At 42.2% G+C, this 23,469-nt stretch overlaps 1 protein-coding gene across 2 annotated transcripts in view; it reads left to right on the forward strand.

Moving 5' to 3' along the window:
- The window catches only part of STAMBPL1 (STAM binding protein like 1), an 82,698-nt gene that overhangs the window by 11,905 nt on the left and 47,324 nt on the right, over nt 1–23,469 (forward strand). Inside the window, exon 2 of one of the 2 annotated variants that reach the window (XM_073596360.1) lies at nt 19,880–19,963. The exons of the other annotated variant lie outside the window; for it this stretch is intronic. Coding sequence (XP_073452461.1) covers nt 19,934–19,963 — 30 coding nt within the window. The 5' untranslated portion in view covers nt 19,880–19,933. The remainder of the gene's footprint in view (nt 1–19,879; nt 19,964–23,469) is intronic. 2 annotated transcript variants of the gene reach the window in all.

Here is a 23,469-nt window from a genome sequence, read left to right on the forward strand (position 1 = left end):
AGCACTTTGGTTAGAGGAGAAGCAACTCTGAAGATATAAAAAAGGAAAAGAAAGGCGCCTCTAAGTGCAGTATGTAAAATTTAATAGAGTGCACAAAGGGTTAAAAGCACTTACAAGATTGTTGAGTGTTAAAAGACATGATAAAATCAGGAGTCCTCATCTGTGGCATGTGTCCATCCTCAGCACGGTGGTAGAGAGCAGTGTAGAGCCGTCCAGCAGCTGTAAAGCGTTCTCATGCGTGTTGAAAAGAGGAGGCAGCAGGGAAGCCTGTATTCACTGCGGGACACACAAGGCTGATGGTGTCAGTGTAGAGAAGGGGGTGGTAACGCGTTTCGGAGTTTTCCTCGAAGGAGCCGCACATGCTCCGAAACGCGTTACCACCCCCTTCTCTACACTGACACCATCAGCCTTGTGTGTCCCGCAGTGAATACAGGCTTCCCTGCTGCCTCCTCTTTTCAACACGCATGAGAACGCTTTACAGCTGCTGGATGGCTCTACACGGCTCTCTACCACCGTGCTGAGGATGGACACATGCCACAGATGAGGACTCCTGATTTTATCATGTCTTTTAACACTCAACAATCTTGTAAGTGCTTTTAACCCTTTGTGCACTCTATTAAATTTTACATACTGCACTTAGAGGCGCCTTTCTTTTCCTTTTTTAGACAGAAATGACACTTAGTGCTCTGGATTGAGACAAGTACAAACTTTAGGGGGATATGCTTTGTTCATATTTCATTCAGAGGTGTACAACCACTTTTTTAATAGACCAAGCTGTCCAGAAAAAGTGGCAATTAGAGGGTCGAGACATACCGATGTGGTTACAATAGTCAGTTTTTATTCATTTATAAAACAGACAGCAACAGTTTATCTGGAATTCAGCTGTATTTATTAGTCAAGTCTATCTGAGTCTGCTAGTAGATTTGTTTTTGATACAGTTTTTAACCCCCCCCCCCCATGACCGCATACTTGATGAAGACCTGGTATGAAGGATTTCTAAAGATATAGGAATAAATCAGTGTACAGGTGCCTTTCTTTCATGCTGGCAGTCACAGGAAACTCAAAGAAAACCATCATTTTTCTCTTCCTCTTTTCTGTCCTATATCTATGAGTGCGTGGCGATGCACGTGGCATGAACCCATCATATGAGTGTAGTTACAATTCATTCTTTATGGGGGAAGATGACTGTCATTTTTATGAGATTCTGGCATCTAAAGGCTTGTGTTCTATCAGCCTTCTTCATTTCAGATGACATCTTCTCTTCTACTGTACTCTGCTCGAGTAACACTGAGAATAAGAAGAGTACGTTGTATACAATCATGTTATGGTCTGTGTAAAGTGCATGTCAGTATGACTGGCAAATCTAGAAATAAACGTGGAGGTCAATAAAGCCACCATCACATTAACTGACCGCTTGACTTTTACAGGAAAAGTCAATATTTGCATACAACTTCAGCTGCTTCTATCTCTAGATCTTCTGATTGTTTGTTTGTTTGTTTTTAGCATTCAGTTTTCACTGAAGTTATTTTGTGCTTAAATACATTTCTTTATAACCTCTTCTGTACCGCCCCACGCAGATATACTGCGGCAGGGCGGCCCTCCTGTGCGAAATCACGTATCTGTGGAGATCTTGTGTTTCTGCTAAGAGGGAACACGGATCTCTGTCTTTCCCCAGTCAAGGCATTCCCCCACACAGTTACAAAGCACGCCCCAGGAGCACATTTAACCTTTGATCGCCCCTGATGTTAACCCCTTTGTCATTAGTACAGTGACAGTGCATTTTTTTGGGGTTTTTTTTTGTTTTTTTAGCACTGATCACTGTATTAGTGTCACTGGCCCCCATAAAAGTGTCAGATTTGTCCGCTGCAATGTTGCAGTCCCGCTAAAGATCACTGATTGCTGCCATTACTAATAAAAAAATAAAAATGTATTAAAATTCCATAAATATATCCCATAGTTTGTAGACGCAACAGCTTTTGCACAAACCAATCAATATACATGTAGCAGAATACATATTGGCCTAAATTGATGAATACATTTTTTTTTTTTACTTTTTTTTATTGGGTATGTTTTATAACATAAAGTAAAAAATAAATGAATAAATTAAAAAAATAAATAAATAAATATATATATTGCAAACAGTGGCCTGGTCATGAAGGGGGGTAAACCTTCTGGGGCTGAAGTGATTAACTGGGCGAGTTTGAGGTAGGTTTACATAAAGTGGTTGTAAAGGCATAATGTTTACCTTAATGTGTTTTCTGCATTGAGGTAAAGAAGCTTCCAATATATGCCCCCTCCTTACCAAATACTTATGGTGCCCATACACTAGACGAAAGATCGTTCGCAAATCTGTCATTTGGACAGTTTGTTCATTTTTCATCCAATTAATTGGCACAAATCAAAAAACGGTTTGTTTTTTTTGCTCAAAAAAGAAGAGTTTGAAAAACTTCTGCCGAATGAACGATAAATTGAAATGTTAATGTGTGTCTTGCCCATTAAAAATTTGAACTGTAGGTACTGCACATATGGGGCTCAGAAGCAAAAAACGAGCGAGAAACTGATACATTTATGTCCATTGAACGCTTTATCGGTCTTTACATGATGACAAGATTGTTTGCTCTCACGACCGTGTGTTCAAAAACGCGCTCAAACGATTTTTCGTTGGTGTATGGCTAGTAAAACCTGGCTCCTATTTTGATCTAGCAGCAGTGCTTCTCTTTCCCTCTCTCCCCACAGGACAAAAAGGCAGCTGCGGGAGCCATTGGCTCCTGCTGCTGTCAATCAAATCCTGTGAGGAGGGAGCCGGAGCGGGGAATGACTCTCACTGTGTGCAACATTAGATGTGCACAGCCCGGCTCAGAAGCGCGCCCACACAAGTTCACTTATAGCGCACAGCTTGCTATGGGGACACTGAGAGAAGAGGGGGAGTGGAGAGTGCTGGTGGGGTAGAGGAGGAATAGGGCTGCTCTGTACAATACAATTGCCCGGAGCAGGTAAGTATAACATGTTTATTATTTTAAGAAAAAAAAATGTGCCTTTACAATCTCTTTAAATGATTTCTTTTCCCCAGCCCTTTTTTGTTTCATATGAAAAAGAACAGTTGATAAGACAAATATGTATAGGTAGATCTGTCCACACACCTGAATTTTGTTCAGAAATGTTCTTTTTCAGAACAATTGTTTGATTTTCTTATGGTTAGTGGGGTCAAATTAACAATCATTTTCGACCTCGATTGAAAAAAAAATTGAAGGAGGAGAATAGCAATTTTTTTCTCAAAGGAACAAAATTCTAACTGATGGTTAGATTTGGTGCGGGTAAGGCACCATGCACGCTAGCGTTTTTTTTTTTTTAAGCTAAAAAAACGCTGGATAAAAAAACGATTGTAATAGCCTTTTGTAGCAGCATTTCAGGAGCATTAGCGTTTTATTAGCGCTTTTGCAATAAGGCTCCATGCACACTAGCGTTTTTTTAAGCTCCTAGAAGCTGGTATTAGTATTTTCTTCTGCTCCTAGAAGCTAATAGTGTTATCCTATGTGTCCATGCACACTACTTTAGGCTATTAGCAATGAGCTTCAAGCGGAGTTCCACTCAAAAGTGGAACTTCTGCTTATCCGTCTCCCCCCCCCCTCTGTTAGCCACATTTGGCACCTTTCAGGGGGGAGGGGGGAACCAAGGGGGAGGGGGGAACAGGTACCTGTTTTTGAGAGGTACTGTTCCCCACTTCTGGGAGATGGGGCCTGCAGCCGTCTCCCAGAAGTCCGTCTCCCTCCTCCCTCCTCCGCCGCCGGACCATAAGAAGGCACCGCACGCTTCGCGCATGCGCAGCTGTGAAATCGAAAGGCTTCACTACCGGGTAACCTTACCAGGAATGGCGGCTACAGGCGATCCGAAGATCGGCTGGGGTGCCGACATCGCGGGCTCCCTGGACAGGTAAGTGTCCATATATTAAAAGTCAGCAGCTGCAGTATTTGTAGCTGCTGACTTTTAATTTTTTGTGGGGAGGCTGGACCTCCTCTTTCAGCTTCTAGGAGCAGAAAAAAAATTGTTTTTGTAGCGTTTCTTGGAGCGTTTTTCCAGCAGAAACGCTCTAAAATGCTGCTAAACGCTACTAATAGCGTTCTTTTTTTTTTTTTTTCCTTTTTTTTTTTCTTTTGTTTAAGGGAACTGCAAAAATGCTAATAAAATGCAAATGCTCCTAGAAAAAGCTATTACCATCTTTTTTTATCTTAAAAAAACCCCAAAAAACTCTAGTGTGCATGGAGCCTAATGCTGCATACACACGAGCGGATTTTCCGTCAGATGATCTTGGATCTTGGATGGTTTTTCCGACGAAATTCGGCTCAAGCTTGGCTTGCATACACACGGCATACACACGGTCACACAAAAGTTCGCTGAACTTTCGACCTTCAAGAACGTGATGACGTACAACACTACGACGAGCAGAGAAAATGAAGTTTAATGCTTCCGAGCATGCGTTGAATTGTTTCCGAGCATGCGTAGGAATTTTGCGCGTTGGAATTGGTACAGACGATCGGAATTTCCGATTGAAACTTTTTCCGACCGAAAAATTGAGAACCTGCTCTCAATCCAATGGAGCATACACACGGTCACATTTTCCGACCAAAAGCTCTCATTGGTCTTTTGCTGGCCGAATTTCCGATCGTGTATACGGGGCATAAAGGAGGGGGAAAAGGCCAAAAAACGCTATTAGTAGCATTTAGCTGCTGAAAAAACGCTCCAAGAAACTTTTTTTTCTGCTCCTAGATGCTGATTCAATGTAATTGTCAGGTAGGTCAGTGTATGTCAGGTAGGGGTCAGTGTATGTGTCAGACATGTGTATGTGTCTGACCCCGCCACCCTTCCCCCCATTCTGAATGCGGCCTTAGTCTTCATTGAAAGCCCATATGATAGGATGACAACACAGATGTAAATCTGAGATAGGTACAAGGTGTTGTCACCCTATAATACAAAGTCCCTGGAACAAAGAATGGCAGGATCACCAGTTACTTATTTTAAGGAAAGCTGCAGACCTGTAAATATTGTCTATTTCAAATGAAATGAACAGGTTAAAGCTTATAGGACGATTGACAGCCCGTTCACACCAAAATGTGATGCATAAAAGTCATGATCTGGGTGCATTTCCCACACCGTAGGTGAACGCGCTGCCCTTGCATGTGGGTGCAAGTAAATTGTTAATGGAACCCCAAACGCATCTCACAAACGCAGCGCCATCAAAATGCATGAAGCCACAGTACCAAGTGGTTTGCTGCAGTACCTTCTAAAATAGTAGTGCTTTCCATGTTGTAGTGCGTTTTGTAGCACATTCAAACGAATGGATAGTCAAAACCTGACCTCCTGGGAATGCACTCATTCTGGTGTGAACCGGCCTTTAGTGATTGGATTTGCATGTATGGATCAATAAAATTATGTGAAAAGTAAACCTTTTACTAAAATCCTTTATAATATATTTTTTCCCTGAATGTTTTTTTTTTCTGTGCTGAACAGAACTGGATGAACTCGCCATATAAATCATTTATTTTTCCTGGTAATGTTGTCTGTAATGGCCACTCATTGAACATGCAATAGTATGCTGTGATTTATGAAAACTTGGTTTGCTGAGTACAGTGTTTTCATATGTAAAAGTAGGTCTGCTTTCCATGCAGCAGATAGCTTTGACCTCCTGTTTCAAGGTCAGTGGGATAGGAGGTTATATTGTGTTTGGCAACATATCACTGGCACCAAGCACTGCAAGTAACACCGTTTTCATTTAGAGGCTTTATACACCTTCCTACCTGCACCTTGTGATTTTCACCTGTATGGGATTGCAGACCCCACAAACACCCCTTCAACCAAATAATAACAAAAACACATGAAATAGAAAAGTTAATTAAATGTTAATTAAATGAAACAACAAAAGACAACTAACCACAACTAACAACAAACCAACACTGTCTACCCACAATAATGGGTGACAAATCCCACCAACTGCCCCTCAACACCCCCCCCCCCCCAACACTGCAGCTTGCCTGATAATATCTGAACTAATATCAGAGGGTCTGCGATAAGGGCCAACAGAGTAGTCTTCCAATATGCAATGTGTAAAAGAAAGAGACCAATTTATGCTCTTGCGGACCCTATATAAAATGAAAACTTGAGAGCAATAATATAAACCGTCTTACAAATAACAGCTGAGAAAACCAACACAGCAGAACCTGAGGGGGGGGGGGGGGGGGGGGGGCGGGTGCTGGGAAGCAGGAGAAGTAACAGCATTAACTAAACTGGACAGGCAGGCCCAGACTGGTCATAGCCCACACCGAGTATTTGGTGGGCTGCATGTCAGGGGCGGACTTGGCCAGCTGCTCTGATGCTCCCAAAAAAGGTTGCTGCTTCCATCACAGTACAAGTCCTGACCCAGATCTGATTCGACTGGTGCCCACTGTCTGGTTGCTGGTGCTGCCTGGCGTCTAGCAACCAGTGACATGTAATGCAGATAGAGGCCCCAGCATTCAGAGCAGAGGAGGGTGCAACTTCCTCCTTCTAGTGCGCAGCTGTACTCGCCTCCTCCAGCCTCTGCGGCGGCGCGCCTCTGCTCGGAAGGGAAGGGAAGTGGATTTGAGAACCTGAGGTGAGGCCGGGATGGAACCTGTTGGGCTGTCATGAGGGAGCCAGGCAGAGATGCAGGGAAAGAAAGGATGGCAGCTGAGCTGGTGCTGGACGACAGATGACATCCTGGGGATCAAAAGGGAAGGAGGAGGTCACATCCTTAGATCTCAGGGGTTCATGCTGGGACTTGTAGTCCATAACTTTTGGAGGATGTGACCCCCCAAAAGTGAAGGACTACAGGTCCCAGCATGAATCCCTCAGAGCTGAGGATGTAAGCCCCCACTAGTGAAGGACTACAAGTCACAGCATAAACCCCTGAGATCTAAGTGGTCACATCCTTAGATCTCAGGAGATCATGCTGGGACTTGTAGTCCTTCACTTTTTGAAGGTAGTCACTAGGGATGAGCTTCGACTCGAACATCGGCTGTTTGCCAGTTCGCCGAACAGCAAACAATTTGGGGTGTTGGCAAATTCGAAAGCCGCAGAACACCCTTTAAAAGTCTATGGGAGAAATCAAAAGTGCTAATTTTAAAGGCTTTAATGCATGGTATTGTCATAAAAAGTGTTTGGGGACCTGGGTCCTGCCCCAGGGGACATGGATCAATGCAAAAAAAAGTTTTGAAAACGGACATTTTTTCGGGAGCAGTGATTTTAATAATGCTTAAAGTGAAACAATAAAAGTGTAATATTCCTTTAAATTTCGTACCTGCGGGGTGTCTGTAGTATGCCAGTAAAGGGGCGCATTTCCCGTGTTTAGAACAGTCTGACAGCAAAATGACATTTCAAAGGAAAAAAAGTCATTTAAAACTACTCGCGGCTATTAATGAATTGCCGGTCCGACAATACACATAACAGTTCACTGAAAAAAACGGCATGGGAATTCCCCACAGGGGAACCCCAAACCAAAATTTAAAAAAAATGACGTGGGGGGTCCCCCTAAAGTCCTGAAGGGCCTGGTATGGATATTAAGGGGAACCCCGGCCAACATTTAAAAAAAAAAATGCGTGGGGTCCCCTCAAAATCTATATTTTAAGGGGAACCCCGCGCCAAAATTAAAAAAAAAATTGGCGTGGGGTCCCCTCAAAAATCCATATCAGACCCTTATCCGAGCACACAACCTGGCAGGCTGCAGGAAAAGAGGGGGGGATGAGAGAGCGCCCCCCCCCTTCCTGAACCATACCAGGCCACATGCCCTCAACATTGGGAGGGTGCTTTGGGGTAGCCCCCCAAAACACCTTGTCCCCATGTTGATGGGGACAAGGGCCTCATCCCCACAACCCTTGCCAGGTGGTTGTGGGGGTCTGCGGGCGGGGGGCTTATCGGAATCTGGAAGCCCTCTTTAACAAGGGGACCCCCAGATCCCGGCCCTCCCCCCTGTGTGAAATGGTAAGGGGGTACAAAAGTACCCCTACCATTTCACAAAAAAACTGTCAAAAATGTTAAAAATGACAAGAGACAGTTTTTGACAATTCCTATATTTAAATGCTTCTTCTTTCTTCTATCTTCCTTTGGTTTCTTCCTCTATCTTCTTCTTCTGGTTCTTCTGGTTCTTCCTCCGGTGTTCTTGTCCGGCATCTCCTCCTTAGCGGCGTCTTCTTCTCATTTTCTTCTCCGGGCCGCTCCGCATCCATGATGGCATGGAGGGAGGCTCCCATTGTGTGACGCTTCTCCTCTTCTGACGGTTCTTAAATAACGGAGTGCGGGGCCACAGGGAAGTCCCTGTCAAGTCCCCGTGCGTCAGAGGGGGGCGGGGTCACCGGGTGGCCCCACCCTCCGTTATTTAAGAACCGTCAGAAGAGGAGAAGCGTCACACAGCGGGAGCCTCCCTCCATGCCATCATGGATGCGGAGCGGCCCGGAGATGAAGATGAAGAGAAGAAGATGCCGCGGAGGAGATGCCGGACGAGAACACTGGAGGAAGAACCAGAAGAAGAAGAAGATGGAGGAAGAAACCGAAGGAAGATAGAAGATAGAAGAATACATATTGGCCTAAACTGATAAAGACATTTTTTTTAATTATTATTTTTTGGATATTTATTATAGCAAAAAGTTAAAATTATTAGGTTTATTCAAAATTGTTGTTTTTTTTTGTTTATAGAGCATAAAAATAAAAACCGTAGAGGTGATCAAATACCACCAAAAGAATGCTATATTTGTGGGAAAAAAAGGACGTCAGTTTTGTTTGGGTACAGCGATGCATGACCGCGCAATTGTCAGTTAAATTGACGCAGTGCTGTATGCAAAAATTGGCCTGGTTATTAAGGGGGCAAATCCTTCCAGGGCTGAAGTGGTTAAAGAGCACTTTTTTTTTTTTTTTTTTTTCTTTTTTAGATCTATACTGTTCTAGAAATACATTTTAAAAATTTAAATATTAGCTTTTGAATAGAGTGAGAACCATTGTAATCGCATCCAATATGTACAATGACATCTCACTGCTTAGTGTTGTCAGACTGTCTTTGATGTTAGAATTGTGTTAACAGATTGAATATCTGAGCAGGCCGCTTGGCAAGAACAGCAATTCAGTTTGATTTTGGCAGCTGTGCGAAGGTGAAAGAGAAATCAAAGTAAATGATCCCTTTAACGGATGTCTAGATTAGCCATCTGTAATACTGTTGTAAGATTTTATGTGTATCCTAAAATAGTAAGTATGAATGCATGTTTGTAGGCTATCCATATACATACAATTGATAAAATGAAAAGCTTTAATGTTTTTGCCTGTAGCAGTTCTTTCTATGCTTTCTGACCTTTGGGCATTGAGTTATCAGTTTTCTTAGAAATTTAAACGTGATAGAGATCAACTTGATATATACCAGTAATGGCGAACCTTGACACCCCAGATGTTTTGGAACTACATTTCCCATGATGCTCAATTACACTGCAAAGTGAATGAGCATCATGGGAAATGCAGTTCCAAAACATCTGGGGTGCCAAGGTTCACCATCACTGATATATACACTGCTCAAAAAAAAATTAAAGGAACACATCAGATCTCCATGGGGAAAAATGTCATGCTGGATATCTATACTGATATGGACTGGGTAATGTGTTAGGAACGAAAGGATGTCACATCGTTTTATGGAAATGAAAACTATCAACCTACAGAGGGCTGAATTCAAAGACACCCTGAAAATACTGATCTTTTCTGACTATTTTCCACTAGTAGCATTTGGCTAGGGTCCGTGTCACTACTGGTAGCATGAGGCGATACGTGGCCCTATAGAGATTGCACAGGCAGTCCAACTGCTCCAGGATGGCACATCAATACCTGCCATTGCCAGAAGGTTTGCTGTGTCTCCCAGCACAGTCTCGAGACCATGTTGAGGGCATGTGGCCTGTCTTCCAGGCTGCATGCTCGGGTAAGGGCCTGGTATGGATTTTTTTGGGGGGGGAACCCACGCCAATTTTTTAAAAATTTTGGCATGGAGTTCCCCTTAAAATCCATACCAGACCTGAAGAGCCTGGTATGGATTTTGGGCGATTTTTTTTTTTTTTTTGCTTGATTTTTCATCTGTTTTGCCGGGGGCTGGCAATACATTACAGCCACAAGCAAGTTTAAATGACATTTTTTTTCCTTTAGAAATGTGAATTTGCTGCGGCACTGTTCTACACATCACACAGATGCGCCACTTTACAGGCAGACTAAAGGGCCCCCCCCCCCCCCCAGGCACGATATTTAAACGAATATTTCATTTTTATTGTTTCACTTTAAACATTAAAATCACTGCTCCTGAAAAAATAGTTGTTTTAAAAACTTTTTTTTTTGCATTGATACATGTCCCCTAGGGCAGTACCCGGGTCCCCATACTCTTTTGTATGGCAATAACTTTCATATAATCCTTTAAAATTAGCACATTTGATTTTTCATGTTCACGACCCATAGACTTTAATAGGGTTTGCATGTTCGCTCAAGCTTTCTGCCTGTATACATGTTCTGATGCGAACCGAACCGGGGGGGGGGGGTTGTTCAGCGCATCCCTATCCAGCATAATATTTTTCCCTGTTGAGATCTGATGTGTTTTCAAAGTGTTCCTTTAATTCTTTTTAACACTGTATGTATGCTAATGAATTTGTTCCTTTTTACAACTGACGATTATATATGTACACAGATGAAGCCATATTTGCTCATTACATAGCAGGTATTGCTTCATGTTTTACTGGGCTACACAATGGTTGTGGTTTACTGCTGCTTACAAGTTTGTAAGTCAGCCACCACAGATAGGGATTACTCCTTTTTAAAGAGAGAATTTGGTTTTATTAAAACTTCAAGATTACAGCTGGAGAGAAGGTACCCTGCCATGCCACATGTTGCGTTTAGATTACTTGACTGCTGCCCCTATAAGCTAATGCTGTCCCTTTATAGATTAATTCCAGATATGGCGATTTTTCCAAAGTTCTATTGGTCCAGCTTGGACCAATGTAAGTATGTATGTGCCATACCTTGCCAATCCCCAAGAAGCTGGAAATCGCTGAGGTAGACACCACTACTACATTGATAAACACTCGTTTCCTGGCCTGTGCAAACTTGTCTAGATATTAATTATACAGTACATTCACTGAGCACTTTATCAGGAACATTACAGTGTACTAAATTGTGGTAAGCCTCAATACTAACACAGGCTGTGGCTTTCAAGAGATGACTGGTATTCACATGCCAAGAGAGTGTGCCAAGAAAGCATTCCCCGCACCTTTACACCACCAGGCTGGACTGTTGACACAAGGTACAGTAGGTTGGATCTATGAATTCATCCTGTTGATAGAAAGGTATGCAGTAGTCCTAATACACTTCTTGTTCTAAGGTGAAATTGATGCTCCTCCATAGATGCAATAAAGTTTTGTCTCCTTAGGACAGGAAGTGTGTTATTGGTCAAATCACCAGGTACAAAAGGGGGACAAAAGCTTGGTAAGCTGAAATATATAATACATTTGTATTCTTGGGTTTTGATGCATTTTAAAGTTGTTAGTGGATTGGATTGTATATCATGTATATGAAGATTGCCTGACTCATGTGAGACACATTTTATATTGTCCTCAGCTGTGATCCTTTTGTGGACTTGCTAGTCGAAGAGGAAGTCTTTTCTGTGCTTAGAACAAATCATTAATGCATGTGGATGACTCATTAGTTTTTGGTAAATAGCTGCAGTGTCTTGCTGGATAATGTTGGACCCCCCCCCCCCCCCCATCTTCCCGTACCAAGCAGCACAATGCTTGGGATGAAGTGTAACTTCTTTTTCTGTCGCCTTGTGTTTTGCAACAGTATCTTTGATGAGAAAGCTTTGTGCTCTGTTCTTTCGAGGCTTTGAAGGTAGAGAATTAGCACTGCACTATAAGCAGAGATTTTAATATAGGTTTTAATCCCTAAGGGCTCATTTAATACCGGTTCAGTTGAGCTGCAAACATCAATGCAGGCTCAGCACCAGGATACACAGGAAACAATTGTTTTCAATCTGCCCTGTTCACACAATGCAGCCTTGAGGTGGGTTGCAGTACGTTGCATAAAAAATTCAGATATGTTGCATTTTTCCGCAGCTCGCCTCAAGTCACTGTCGGTCACCTCGGTGCATGGAAATGAATGGAACATTGTTTTGTGATGCTTCAATAAGGTTAAAAAAAAGGTAAACATAGAGATTGATTTACTAAAACTGGAGAGTGCAAAATCTGGTGCTGCTCTGCATAGAAAGCAGTCGGCTTCCATTTTTTTTTTTTTTTTTTTTGTCAACGCTTAATTGAACAAGCTGAAGTTAGAAGCTGATTGGCTACCATGCACAGCTGCACCAGATTTTGCACTCTCAGTTTTAGTAAATCAACTCCAACGCCTTGCCTTGGGGTAACAATGCAGGCCACCGCACCTCACCATCCGTACACAACAGACACTACCTTTTTGTTTTTAGCATATGGACTGTGAACATTCCCTATAAAAGATCTACCAGTTTCAGTGGGGATGGAGGTTGTAGTAATCGTAGCATATGCATGGTCAAGACCAAATACATTTTAACGTATAGTACATAATAAAATTTGGAAATGCAGGAAGGTGGCGAAGGAGCTGCAGGTAAGAACTAAGGGGAGGCAAACCAGAAAATAAGTTGAAGAAAATGTAGAAGAATAAGACAAAATAGAGGCTTAAAGAAAATACAACATACATCCATACTAAAAAATATATAGTAGTAACAAGGGTAATTGTGCATTTGTTTGAATATGCCTTAGTGGGAATTTGTTTTTTCGGCAACTGCATCAGTACGAGAGCTTGACTAATACGTATAGCTTGCTTGTGGTGGTTCCAATGCTGTCAGTGACTTCTCTTGAGTTTCATGGTTGATAAAGGTGAGGGGTTGTATGTATAGGTGGGATAATATTTTCACCGACCCCCCAACCACTCACCTGAAAGCTACTATACAGCTGGATGGGCTGTACACATGCTGTGGCAAATTTTAATGCGGTTTTTTGAAATGACAGGCATAGCTGCCTGTCAAACTCACCCACTCAAATCAATAGGGCTGCTCCTCAACCACGAGCAAAGCATTAGCCTTGTAGTTGCAGCATGTTAATCCCTCTGAAAATGCTTAACAGATTGCCTTTCAAAAACTGCCCAAGTGTAAACTTAGCCTAACTCTTCAAAAAAAAAAAAAAAATCTTTGTCCTGGAAAGCAACACCACAGCCTAGACCATCTGTGGTGATGGGCAACAGTCTTTCTAGGTAACTTGCTGTTATGCACACGACTTTCCATCAGAATAGACTCCGGTCTTTCCGACGGAGTTCCACTGAAACGGACTTGCCTACACATGATCACACCAAAGCCCGATCGTTTAGAACACGATGACGTACCACGGGACTAGAAAAAGGAAGTTCAATAACCAGTAACCAATAGCTGCTCTTGCGTCGTTTTTTGGTCCGTCGGAATAGCATACAGACAAGCGGTTTTGCCGATAGGAACGGATTCCGTCGGAAAGATTTGAAACATGTTCTATTTGTAGGTCCGTCAGAATTTTAGAAAGAATAAGTCCAATGAAGCCCACACACGATCGGAATGATTCCGTCGGACCTTTTCTGCCGGAAAGTCCGGTCGTGTGTACGCGGCATTAGGCATAACCCAAATGGTGATTTCTTGAATACAATCAAGGTAGAGAATGAGGATCACTTTTTGGATTATAAGGATAAGCAAACTTGTCTTAGAAAAGTAACATCAGGTTTTACCATATTTTTTTCTAAAAGATGAGATGTCCAACAAGCAGGAGGTATAACTCTAATAATTAAAAGCATCCTCCTTATATTACTATTAAGTGCTAGATTTAAAGTGCATCTCTCACCTTTACCTACAGTGCTGTGAAAAAGTTTTTGCCCCAGATTTTTAAAATTTTTTTTCATATATGTCACTTAAAGTGGATGTAAACCAAATGTTATCCTTTCTAAACCACTGCCATAGGGGTTATCTAGAAGGATATACATGCCTCCTGCATGTATCTTTACCTGTCAGATGTCTCCCCTCTGTCAATTATGAGCGCTGAAAAACTGCAGATTCTGTGGGTGGGTCTGTTGTCTGAAGCTCGGTGGGTGGAGTCGTGATGTCAGTAGACTCCCCGCCCACCTCTACACTCCCCTTGTCAATATGCATTTCTCCTGTGTATTTCTTACACTGAACTTCTGCTATGATCTCTAACATCCAGTGAAAAGACAGGAAAGTAACCACATGACTTCAGCATCCCAAATCATGCTGAGGTGTGGAACAGCCAATCTTTGAAGAGCTGCTGAAGAAAGGAGAGGGGGTGGGAATTAAAAAATAATGCATGTCTTAGGCTAGTGCACGAGATATGTAAATCACCTGTCACTCACAACAAGGGGGAGGATTTGACAAAGTTTTTCTCTGTTTGTCAAGATTTATCTCACTGAACAATAAAAGAGGATTGCTCAGAGCTGGATTAACTCTGTGTGGCAAAACTGGGCTCAAATGATAGGAAATCTTATACTGTACATTATGACATGAAAAAAAAAAATTGGGGGGTTTACATCCACTTTAAATGATTTTCATCTAATACATATTAATATTGCACAAAGATTACCTGAGTAAATACATAATGCAGTTTCTAAAACGATTATTTCATTTATTATAAGGGGAAAAAAGCTGGCCAAACTTGCCTGGCTGTATGTGAAAAAGTAATTGCCCCCTAAACCTAATAACTGGTTGCGCCAAACTTGGCGGCAACAACTGCAATCAAACCTTTGCTATAACTGGCAATGAGTCTTTCACATCGCTGAGGAATTTTGGCCTACTCTTAGAATTGTTTAAATTCAGCCACATTGGAGGGTTTTTTTGAGAATGAATGGCCTGTTTGAGATGCTGTGGCATGACCTTAATCAGATTTAGGTCCAGACATTTCCTAGGCCACTCCAAAACCTTAATTTTTCATTTTTTTTCACCATTTGGACTTGCTGGTGTATTTTGGACCATTGTCCTGTTGCATAACCCAAGTGCACTTGAGCTTGAGGTCACAAACTGATGTCTGGACATTCTCCTTCAGGATTTTCTGGTAGAGCGCAGAATTCATGGTTTCATCAGTTATGGCAAGTCGTTCTTCCTGAAGCTGCAAAGCAACCCCAGACCATCACAACTATGTTTGACTGTTGGTACTATGTGCTTTTTTAAAAATGCTGTGTTCGTTTTACGCCAGATGTAACATCAGTGTTCCTGACTCAACAATAAGAGACTGGGCAGAAATGGTATCCATGGGAGAGTTCCAAGGCGAAAGACAATGTTGACCAAAAAGAACACAAAGGCTCATCTTACATTTTCCAAAAAAAATGAAACAAAAGCTAACATTTTTTGGAAGGTGTGCCTAATGCACACCTTCCAAAAAGTTTGGCTTTTGTTTCATCAGTCCACAGAATATTTGCCCAAAAGTCTTGGAGATAACCAAGATGTTTTTTTGGAAAATGTGAGATGAGCCTTTGCGTTTTTTGGTCAGTAGTGGCTTTTGCCTTGGAACTCTCCCATGGATACCATTTCACCCAGTCTCTTAGGCCCCTTTCACACTGGGGCGGTGGGGACGTCGGTGGTAAAACAGCGCTATTTTTAGCTCTGTTTTACCGTCGTTTTTGCGGCTGTATTCGCCCGCTAGCGGTGCGGTTTTAACCCCCGCTGGCGGCCGAAAAAGGGTTAAAACCACTCGCATAGCCGCGGCCATAGCCGCGGTATAGCCGCGCTGCCCCATTGATTTCAATGGGCAGGAGCGGTTTAGGAGCGGTGAATACACCGCTCCTTCATCGCTCCAATGATGCGGCTTGCAGGAGTTTTTTTCTTCTCCTGCCAGCGCACTGCTTCAGTGTGAAAGCCCTCGGGCTTTCACACTGAACAAACAGCAGCGGCTGTTTTGGGTCGGTTTGCAGGTGGTATTTTTAGCGCAATAATGCCTGCAAACCGCCCCAGTGTGAAAGGGGTCTTATCGTTGAGTCATGAACACTGACCTTAACTGAGGCAAGTGAGGCCTGCAGTACTTTTAGATGTTGTTCTAGATTCTTTTATTATCTCCTAGATGGATCGTCGTGCTCTTGGAGTAATTTTGGTTGGCAGCAATTCATGGGAAGGTTCACCACTGTTCCAAGTTTTCTGTACATTTGTGGATAATGGCTTGGTTCGCTGGAGTCCAAAAGCCTTAGAAATGACTTTGTAATCCTTTGCAGACTATTCTTTCCTTGAATTTCTTTAAATTTAAATCACGGCAGGATGTGTTGTTTTTTTAGATCTTTTAGCGTGCTTCATTTTGTTAGACAGTTTCTATTTAAGTGATTTTCTTGATTCAACAGGTCTGGCAGTAATCAGGCCTGGGTGTGGCAATTGGAATTTAACTTGGCTGTCCAAAAATGTGGTTAATCACAATTCATTACTTTTTCACACAGGGTCAGGCAGATTTGGACAGCTTTTTTCCATTAATAAATTAAATCATCATTTAATTTGTGTAATATTAAAATTTGTTTGATCTGAAACATTTAAGTGGGACAAATACGCAAAAAAAAACAGGAAGGGGGCAAATACTTTTTCACAGCACTGTACATACAAATTTGGAGTCGTATGAAAAAATAAATGTATTTTTTTTTCTTAAACTAGATTGATCTTTTATATTTATCTGTTACTCAACTGGTTATGTAACAAATATAAGGAAGTGACAACCATCTCAGTTTCAGTCTATTTATGTACACAGTTGTGAAAGTGATCAGTCCTGTTTCCACATAATGCATATATGATGTGCATTGTCAGGATATTGAGGTACAGTTAAAAGAAAAATATGGCACCATTGCTGATCTCTTCTGAAAAAATGTTAGGTGCCTGGTTGTCAATGCTTTTTGAGTAACTGAGACGAAACAAATATTCAGCAACGGAAGTCAAGGTGATGTCAAAACCCTGGTAAAATGTACTTGTTCTAAAGCCAGAGGGTCAGAATAATTGACAGATATCTAGCATTTAACTGATGGAGGCAAGCAATGGCAGCTTCTGTGTTTGTTTCATGACTAGCATCTTTTAATGTTCACATTGTGCTGTCTTCTAACCCAGTCATGTGATTTCCTGTCATAAGCAGACACTATAAATAATAAACAGGTTTCCAGCAGTAATGCTGAACAGATAGGATATTGATTTAAACCAGATCTAGTGAAACTGGAAGCAGCTTTACAATTCTGTACTTGAATTTCTCAGTATAGTTAACTTGGCTGTACCTCCCAGGCCCTTTGGTTCCCCTGAGGAATCTCACCACACATCCAGGTGTGCCTAGTGTGGTGGTGTGAGGTCTGAACTGTTGTCCACTCAGCAATGTCCTACACTGGTGATTCTATCTCTGATGTAACACACAATTCTACACAATACGTCTCATTTGCAACCTAAAGTGATGGCCACACAGCCACAACATAGCATACTTCTAAATCCCTCCCATATGGCATCTTTTTTATCATGCTCTAGTGGCCACAAAAGATTATGGATTGCAGAGATAAAGCAAAGTATTTGTATTAAGTGGATCATTAGCGTTTTAATTTTGTTTTAATGTTCTTTGGCAAGATCTCGCTTTATTGTTGGCCGTGATTTCCTCTTCATCGTGTTTTAGAGTATTGGTTGAATGGGGTTCATGGTGAAACTTCAGGATCGTTATTTAAAGTAGTGAGATAATGATGAAAAGCTTCAAAACAGAAGGCGTTCTGATGAAAGAACAAGATTAATATTGTCAAAATATTCGACTACTTTTTGACTAAATGCTGAATAAAGATGACAATATTACTTTAGATTAGGACACCCGAGGCAAAAAAAATTAAGCAGTATTATTGATCAATGAATGAAAATGATTAACCCTATTTTTTTTTTATCTGGATTGTATAACCTTTTACAATAAAAGTATTGGATCTGCTTAACTAATTACACAAAATCAAAATTTTATATAGAGTAATTCAATACACTAAAATGAATTATTTCATGAAACACTTTTTACTTTGCTAGTTAAATGTTGGTTTTTATTAATTCTCTTTTGACTGATGCTAGTTCTGTTGGGAGTTAAAAATGTGCTGATGACCCATCCACTAGAATTTGCAACTGCTATAATGCATTCATATTGTAATGAGAAAAAGAATTGTACTTGATTTTTGTCCGTTGTATAGAGAAAATGTCAACAAAAACAATGTTAGTATTATCTATCAAATACAATACATAAAATTTAAACCACATAGCTATCAGAAAAACTTGCAATAAACTGGCATACTTTTAACAAATCGAGAGAAAGAATAACTAAGTTGAACAAGGCTCTCAAAAAATTGGGTTTAAAATTAACCTGTGCTTTGTTGTGCCGGACAAAGTAACAGGTTTACTTAAAGTGTATGTAATTCTAACAACAAACTTCTCTAATTTGCACCGTTTGGTAAATTTGCTATTTTAAAGAGTTCCTTTTAGTGCTGAAGCATATTGGAGAGTTAAGTAGATATTGGCAATATTTTATTTAATATACAGTATATATATGGAAAGGGGGATTTTTGTACTTATTTTGAAACTTCTACTTGAAGTGAGCCTGTTTTGTCCTGCATTGACAAAGCACAAGTTTACTTTTAAAGGGATATTTTTAGGAGCTACCAAGAAGCTCATGTACTTTTTCGAACCTCACATGAAAACATTCAGGCATGAACTGTTCCATTGAGAATAATGAGATTCTTCATCTTGAGCGTTGTCATGCTTCAGAAATCACACAGATGTGAATGGGGGCTAAATGATTTTTGAGCTCAAGAAGGAAAAAAATTGAAAGGTGGAAAGTTATAAAAAGTATGTTTTGGTTTTGATGCTTAAAGCCTGACACAGTAATTCTTAGTGAGGTACATTCAACGTGAAAACAAGTAAAAATAATGGATAATTACGGTATGTAAAAAATGGAATTGCTTTTCCAAGCTGTAGTCGCATGTGGATTTCGTATGGAGGTGTGTTTTGATCATTTTTTTTTCTTCACCATGCATTGATGTACGCCATTTCCCTTCTATGTTCAGTTGCCAAATTTCAGCATATTTTGAAATTGTGTAAGGCTCCATGTACACTGGCGTAAAAAACGTTGCTTCTACAGGAGTTTTGTGTTCTACCTGTAGAAGCAACTAAATGTTATCCTATGTGTCCATGCATATTAGGACGATTACAGGTATATTTTGAGCTCAACATTTAGAGGCAGGATAAAAACCCTTCTGGTTCGCGTTTCTTATTGGAGCTTACTGGCAGAAAAAAACGTAACTTTGTACAAAAAACGTTCTATGTGAGCGTTTTTGTTTTTTTTTTTCTGCCAAGTGAACTGGAGTTTTTTTTAAGCTCAGTGTGCATGGAGCCTAAAAGCTAATATTTCCCACTTCCAATAAAACCATTGCAGACATCATCTGTACTGATGAAAATTGTTGTTTATTCAGAAGACGCAAACACAATTTTCACGTAAAAATCTGAGAAATGCATCCATGCCATTCGTTTTTAAAATTTTGCTGAGGTCTAATTAAGCAGAAAATGTCAATAATAGAAATAAGAGTCCTCACTCTTATCATCTTGCATTCTGTCTTCAATAATAAGAGCAGAAATCTAATGAGCAGAAAATTACTGGATTGTATTTTCTGAAAGGATGCTGAATGTGTGTAATGCTGCCACGCCTGTGTACAGGGCTTGAGATCATTAAGACTGTTATAATTTTCTGAGCTGTCATATCGATCGGTGATTCATACAGAGTAGAAGAACTGCTGTTATTTGATACTTGTGAAGCAAGCATTGATTTTGTTTGTACCCCTCTGGTTTCAGATGGAAGGATTGTAAAGCTCTCACTAGCCCCTTCCCATCAAATCTGAAGACAGCATGGAGCAGTCCATCTCCATTTCATCTCTGGTGAAACCGCTTTCTTTCTTTGTTATGCATGATTTGTTTTACCCTGTCGTGAATCCCTGTCATATTGACTTTAGACAACAAAAGCATGTGACACCTACAATAATTGGTAAAGTTTGTGGAATTGGCTATATGACTGAATGTATCACATTAAAACGATACTTAACCACATACCGACCGCCGCACGCCGATGTACGTCCAAAGTTTGACGGTGGATATCGTTGTTATGGCAGCAGCTAGCTGCCATAACCCTGGTATCCATGTTTTCGTGCGGCAGTCGGCTTTCAGATAGAAGTGGTCTCTGAGGTGGATTCGCCGCAAGATTACTTTTATCAGTGGCGGGATAGGGCCCCCCTCCCGCCGCGATCCAGTGCCCTCCGCCGCTTACCGGAGCCATCGGTAGTGGCGGAGGTGATCACGTCTGTCTCCTTGCTGTGCCTGGAGACGAGTGAGGCTAAGATGGTGCCCACTCGTCTCCATGACTCTTCAGGGCGTAAGCGACGTCAAAACGTCACTTCCGCCCATACGTCTTAAAGGCACATTTTTTTCAATGTCATTTTTTTAAATGACTTTTTTTTTTTTTTTTATTGCATTTTAGTGTAATTATGAGATCTGAGGTCTTTTTGACCCCAGATCTCATATTTAAGAGGTCCTGTCATGCTTTTTTCTATTACAAGGGATGTTTACATTCCTTGTAATTTGAATAAAAGTGACACAATTTTTTTTTTTTAAACAGTGTAAAAATAAATAAAATAAGGTAAAATAAATAATAAAAATAAAAAACTTTTTTTCTTTCTCGTACATCACGGGACACAGAGCCACAGTAATAACTGATGGGTTATAGGGTATCACTAGGTGATTGGACACTGGCACACCCTAACCAGGAAGTTCAACCCCCTATATAATCCCTCCCCCTACAGGGATACCTCCAAAGGGAATATCCGATATCCTTTACTGGGGTAAGCCAGGCGAACCGGATCCATTTCAAAGTGTCCTTTCTAGGCCGAATTGGATGGTACCCGGGCCTCGTGTCCGAAGAAACGAGGTTTTACCTGTAACGCTTTTTAGAGAGCTGGACCCCGCATTTCAGAAAATGGTTTTTCTAGCCTTATTTCTGGCCGGGTGCTTTACAGGCCCAGAACTGCGGATCCCCCTATCCATAGAGGGCCCCAGTCTCTGAAGGTTTTCTAAACAGAGACCACCGTGAGAGGTGAAGATTGAGTCTGTATGCCAGAACCCTGCGGCTGGATAAGGTAAGGGAGATTCCACAGAATTTTTAAATTCTAGTAGGTTTCTCCTTTAAGTAAATGCATGCTATGCCTATTGTCGCCACCGGGGGGCTGCAAGAGCACATACCTTCTCATGCTGGATTGTCTGTCTCGATGTTCACACTGCACAGCTCCTCCAGCCGAGCTCCAGGTAGGATGGGATGGGGGGTTCTCCTCTGGATATTCCCCCCAGAATAGGGGGAGGCCGCAGGTGGTCTGTGAGGCGGTGGTATACCGCACTATCACCGCCGCCATTGCCAGGTGCAGGCCCCATCACTGCCGGCCTCTCTCCTTCCTTCCCCACCCCCAGCCTTTCCTCCACACTTGTCCCGGAGGGTCGGCTCGCACGGGAAGCGCACGTTTGTTTGAAAAACGAGGGGAGGGCGGTAGAGGGGGGGGGGGCGGAGCGTCAGCACGGCGTTCAGCGTGCTCAGACGCCCACATTGCCGGCTGTAAGGCTATAAAAGGCACACTTTATAGGTGCACACAGCCTTTGGAGGTACATAGAGCTGACGGTTGCATGTAAGGTGGGACACAGGCATTCCCCTAGGCAGCATTTACTAAGGAAACACTAGACTGGGCATTGGTAGCAGGGCTGTGGCTAAGACTACATCGCTCAGCAGTCAGTGTTCATTTTGTGATACCTCCACCTTGTTGCTTTGCACTATGGGTAGAAGAGGTTCAAATACCCCAAGAACCAGAGGCTCTAGGGGATCTCCTTCGGGTTCTGAGGGCCCCCTGTCTGCAGCATCCTCCCCCCTGAGGGGCCAGGGACGGCTAGCCAGGGAGAGCCGTTGGGGTCAGGGGCTACACCTGCTTCTGGCACTTCAGCCCCTGTATACATTACACAGGAGATTTAATGGTTTAGAGGAAAGATTAATGGCCGTGATCACATCTTCACTCAGTGAAAGAAAACGCACTAGGCCTTCCTCTGCTACCCAGGACCCTCAGGCAGAGGAGCTCTGGGATAGGGGAGAAGAATCCCTTTCAGAGGATCGGGATGGGACGGATGAATCAGGTGGAATAGGGCCCTCTTCAGCTTCTCAGGATGAGAAAGTCTTAGTGCAGATCCTTGCTGGTTTGGTCCGCTCCACATTTAAGTTGCCCATATCTGAAGCAGTTAAAGAACCCTCTTCTTCTTTGGGGTCACTGAAGCCTCCTTAAACAGGCTTTTCCTGTTCATAATTTACTTGAAAAGCTCCTTTATTCTGAGTGGGATCAACCAGATAAACGTTTTTTTCCACCGAAAAAGTTTTCAACACTTTATCCTATGGAAGAAAAGTTTATTAAGATGAGGGGAATACCGGCCGTTGATGCCGCCATTTCCTCCGTAAATAAAAGTCTGACTTGTCCTGTAGACAATGCTCAGGTGCTCAGGGATCCTGTGGATAAAAGGATGGAATTCCTGTTGAAGGATGTTTTCACCTTAGCTGGTTCAGTGGCTCAACCTGCAGTAGCAGCGATTGGAGTCTGTCAATACTTAAGAGACCATGTTAAGCAGGTCATCATAGTTTTACCTGAACCGCAGGCCCAGGGGTTGGCTAACCTTCCAGCGGCCTTATGTTTTACTGTTGACGCCATCAGAGATTCTATCATGCAGACCTCTCGTCTTTCACTTGGGTTGGTGCATATGCGTAGAATCTTATGGTTAAAAAATTGGTCAGCTGAAGCACCATGTAAGAAGCTCCTGGCTGGGTTTCCATTTCGGGGTGCAAGGCTGTTTGGAGAAGACTTGGATAACTATATCCAAAGGATCTCTAGTGGGAAAAGCACTCTTTTACCTATTAAGAGAAAGAGTAAGTGTCCCTCCTTCAAATGGACTCTTTCCCCCGTGCCTGGGGCGTCAGCCTCCAGGCAGTCGCGACGGCCTCCTCCGTCTGGGTCAAGAAACAAGAGTCAACCCCAGGGACAAAAGAAGTCCTGGGGGAAGAAGTCTACTAGACAGGACTCTAAGGCCTCTTTATGAAGGGGCGCCCCCGCTCACTCGAGTGGGGGGGAAGACTGCTACAGTTCTCAAGACTCTGGCAGGAGGACTTCCAGGACAGATGGGTAATCTCCACGGTAACCTTAGGTTACAAACTGGAGTTCCAAGAATTTTCCTTTCCTCGTTTCCTCAGATCAAATGTTCCCAGGGATCCAGAGAAAAAGCAGTCGCTCCTTCTAGCGCTAGAGCGGCTTTTGTCGCAAGAGGTCATTATGGTGGTTCCCACGAAGGATCAGGGATTGGCTTCTATTACAATC

This window comes from Aquarana catesbeiana, linkage group LG08, assembly GCF_042186555.1.
Source record: "Aquarana catesbeiana isolate 2022-GZ linkage group LG08, ASM4218655v1, whole genome shotgun sequence".
Lineage (NCBI taxonomy): Eukaryota > Metazoa > Chordata > Amphibia > Anura > Ranidae > Aquarana > Aquarana catesbeiana.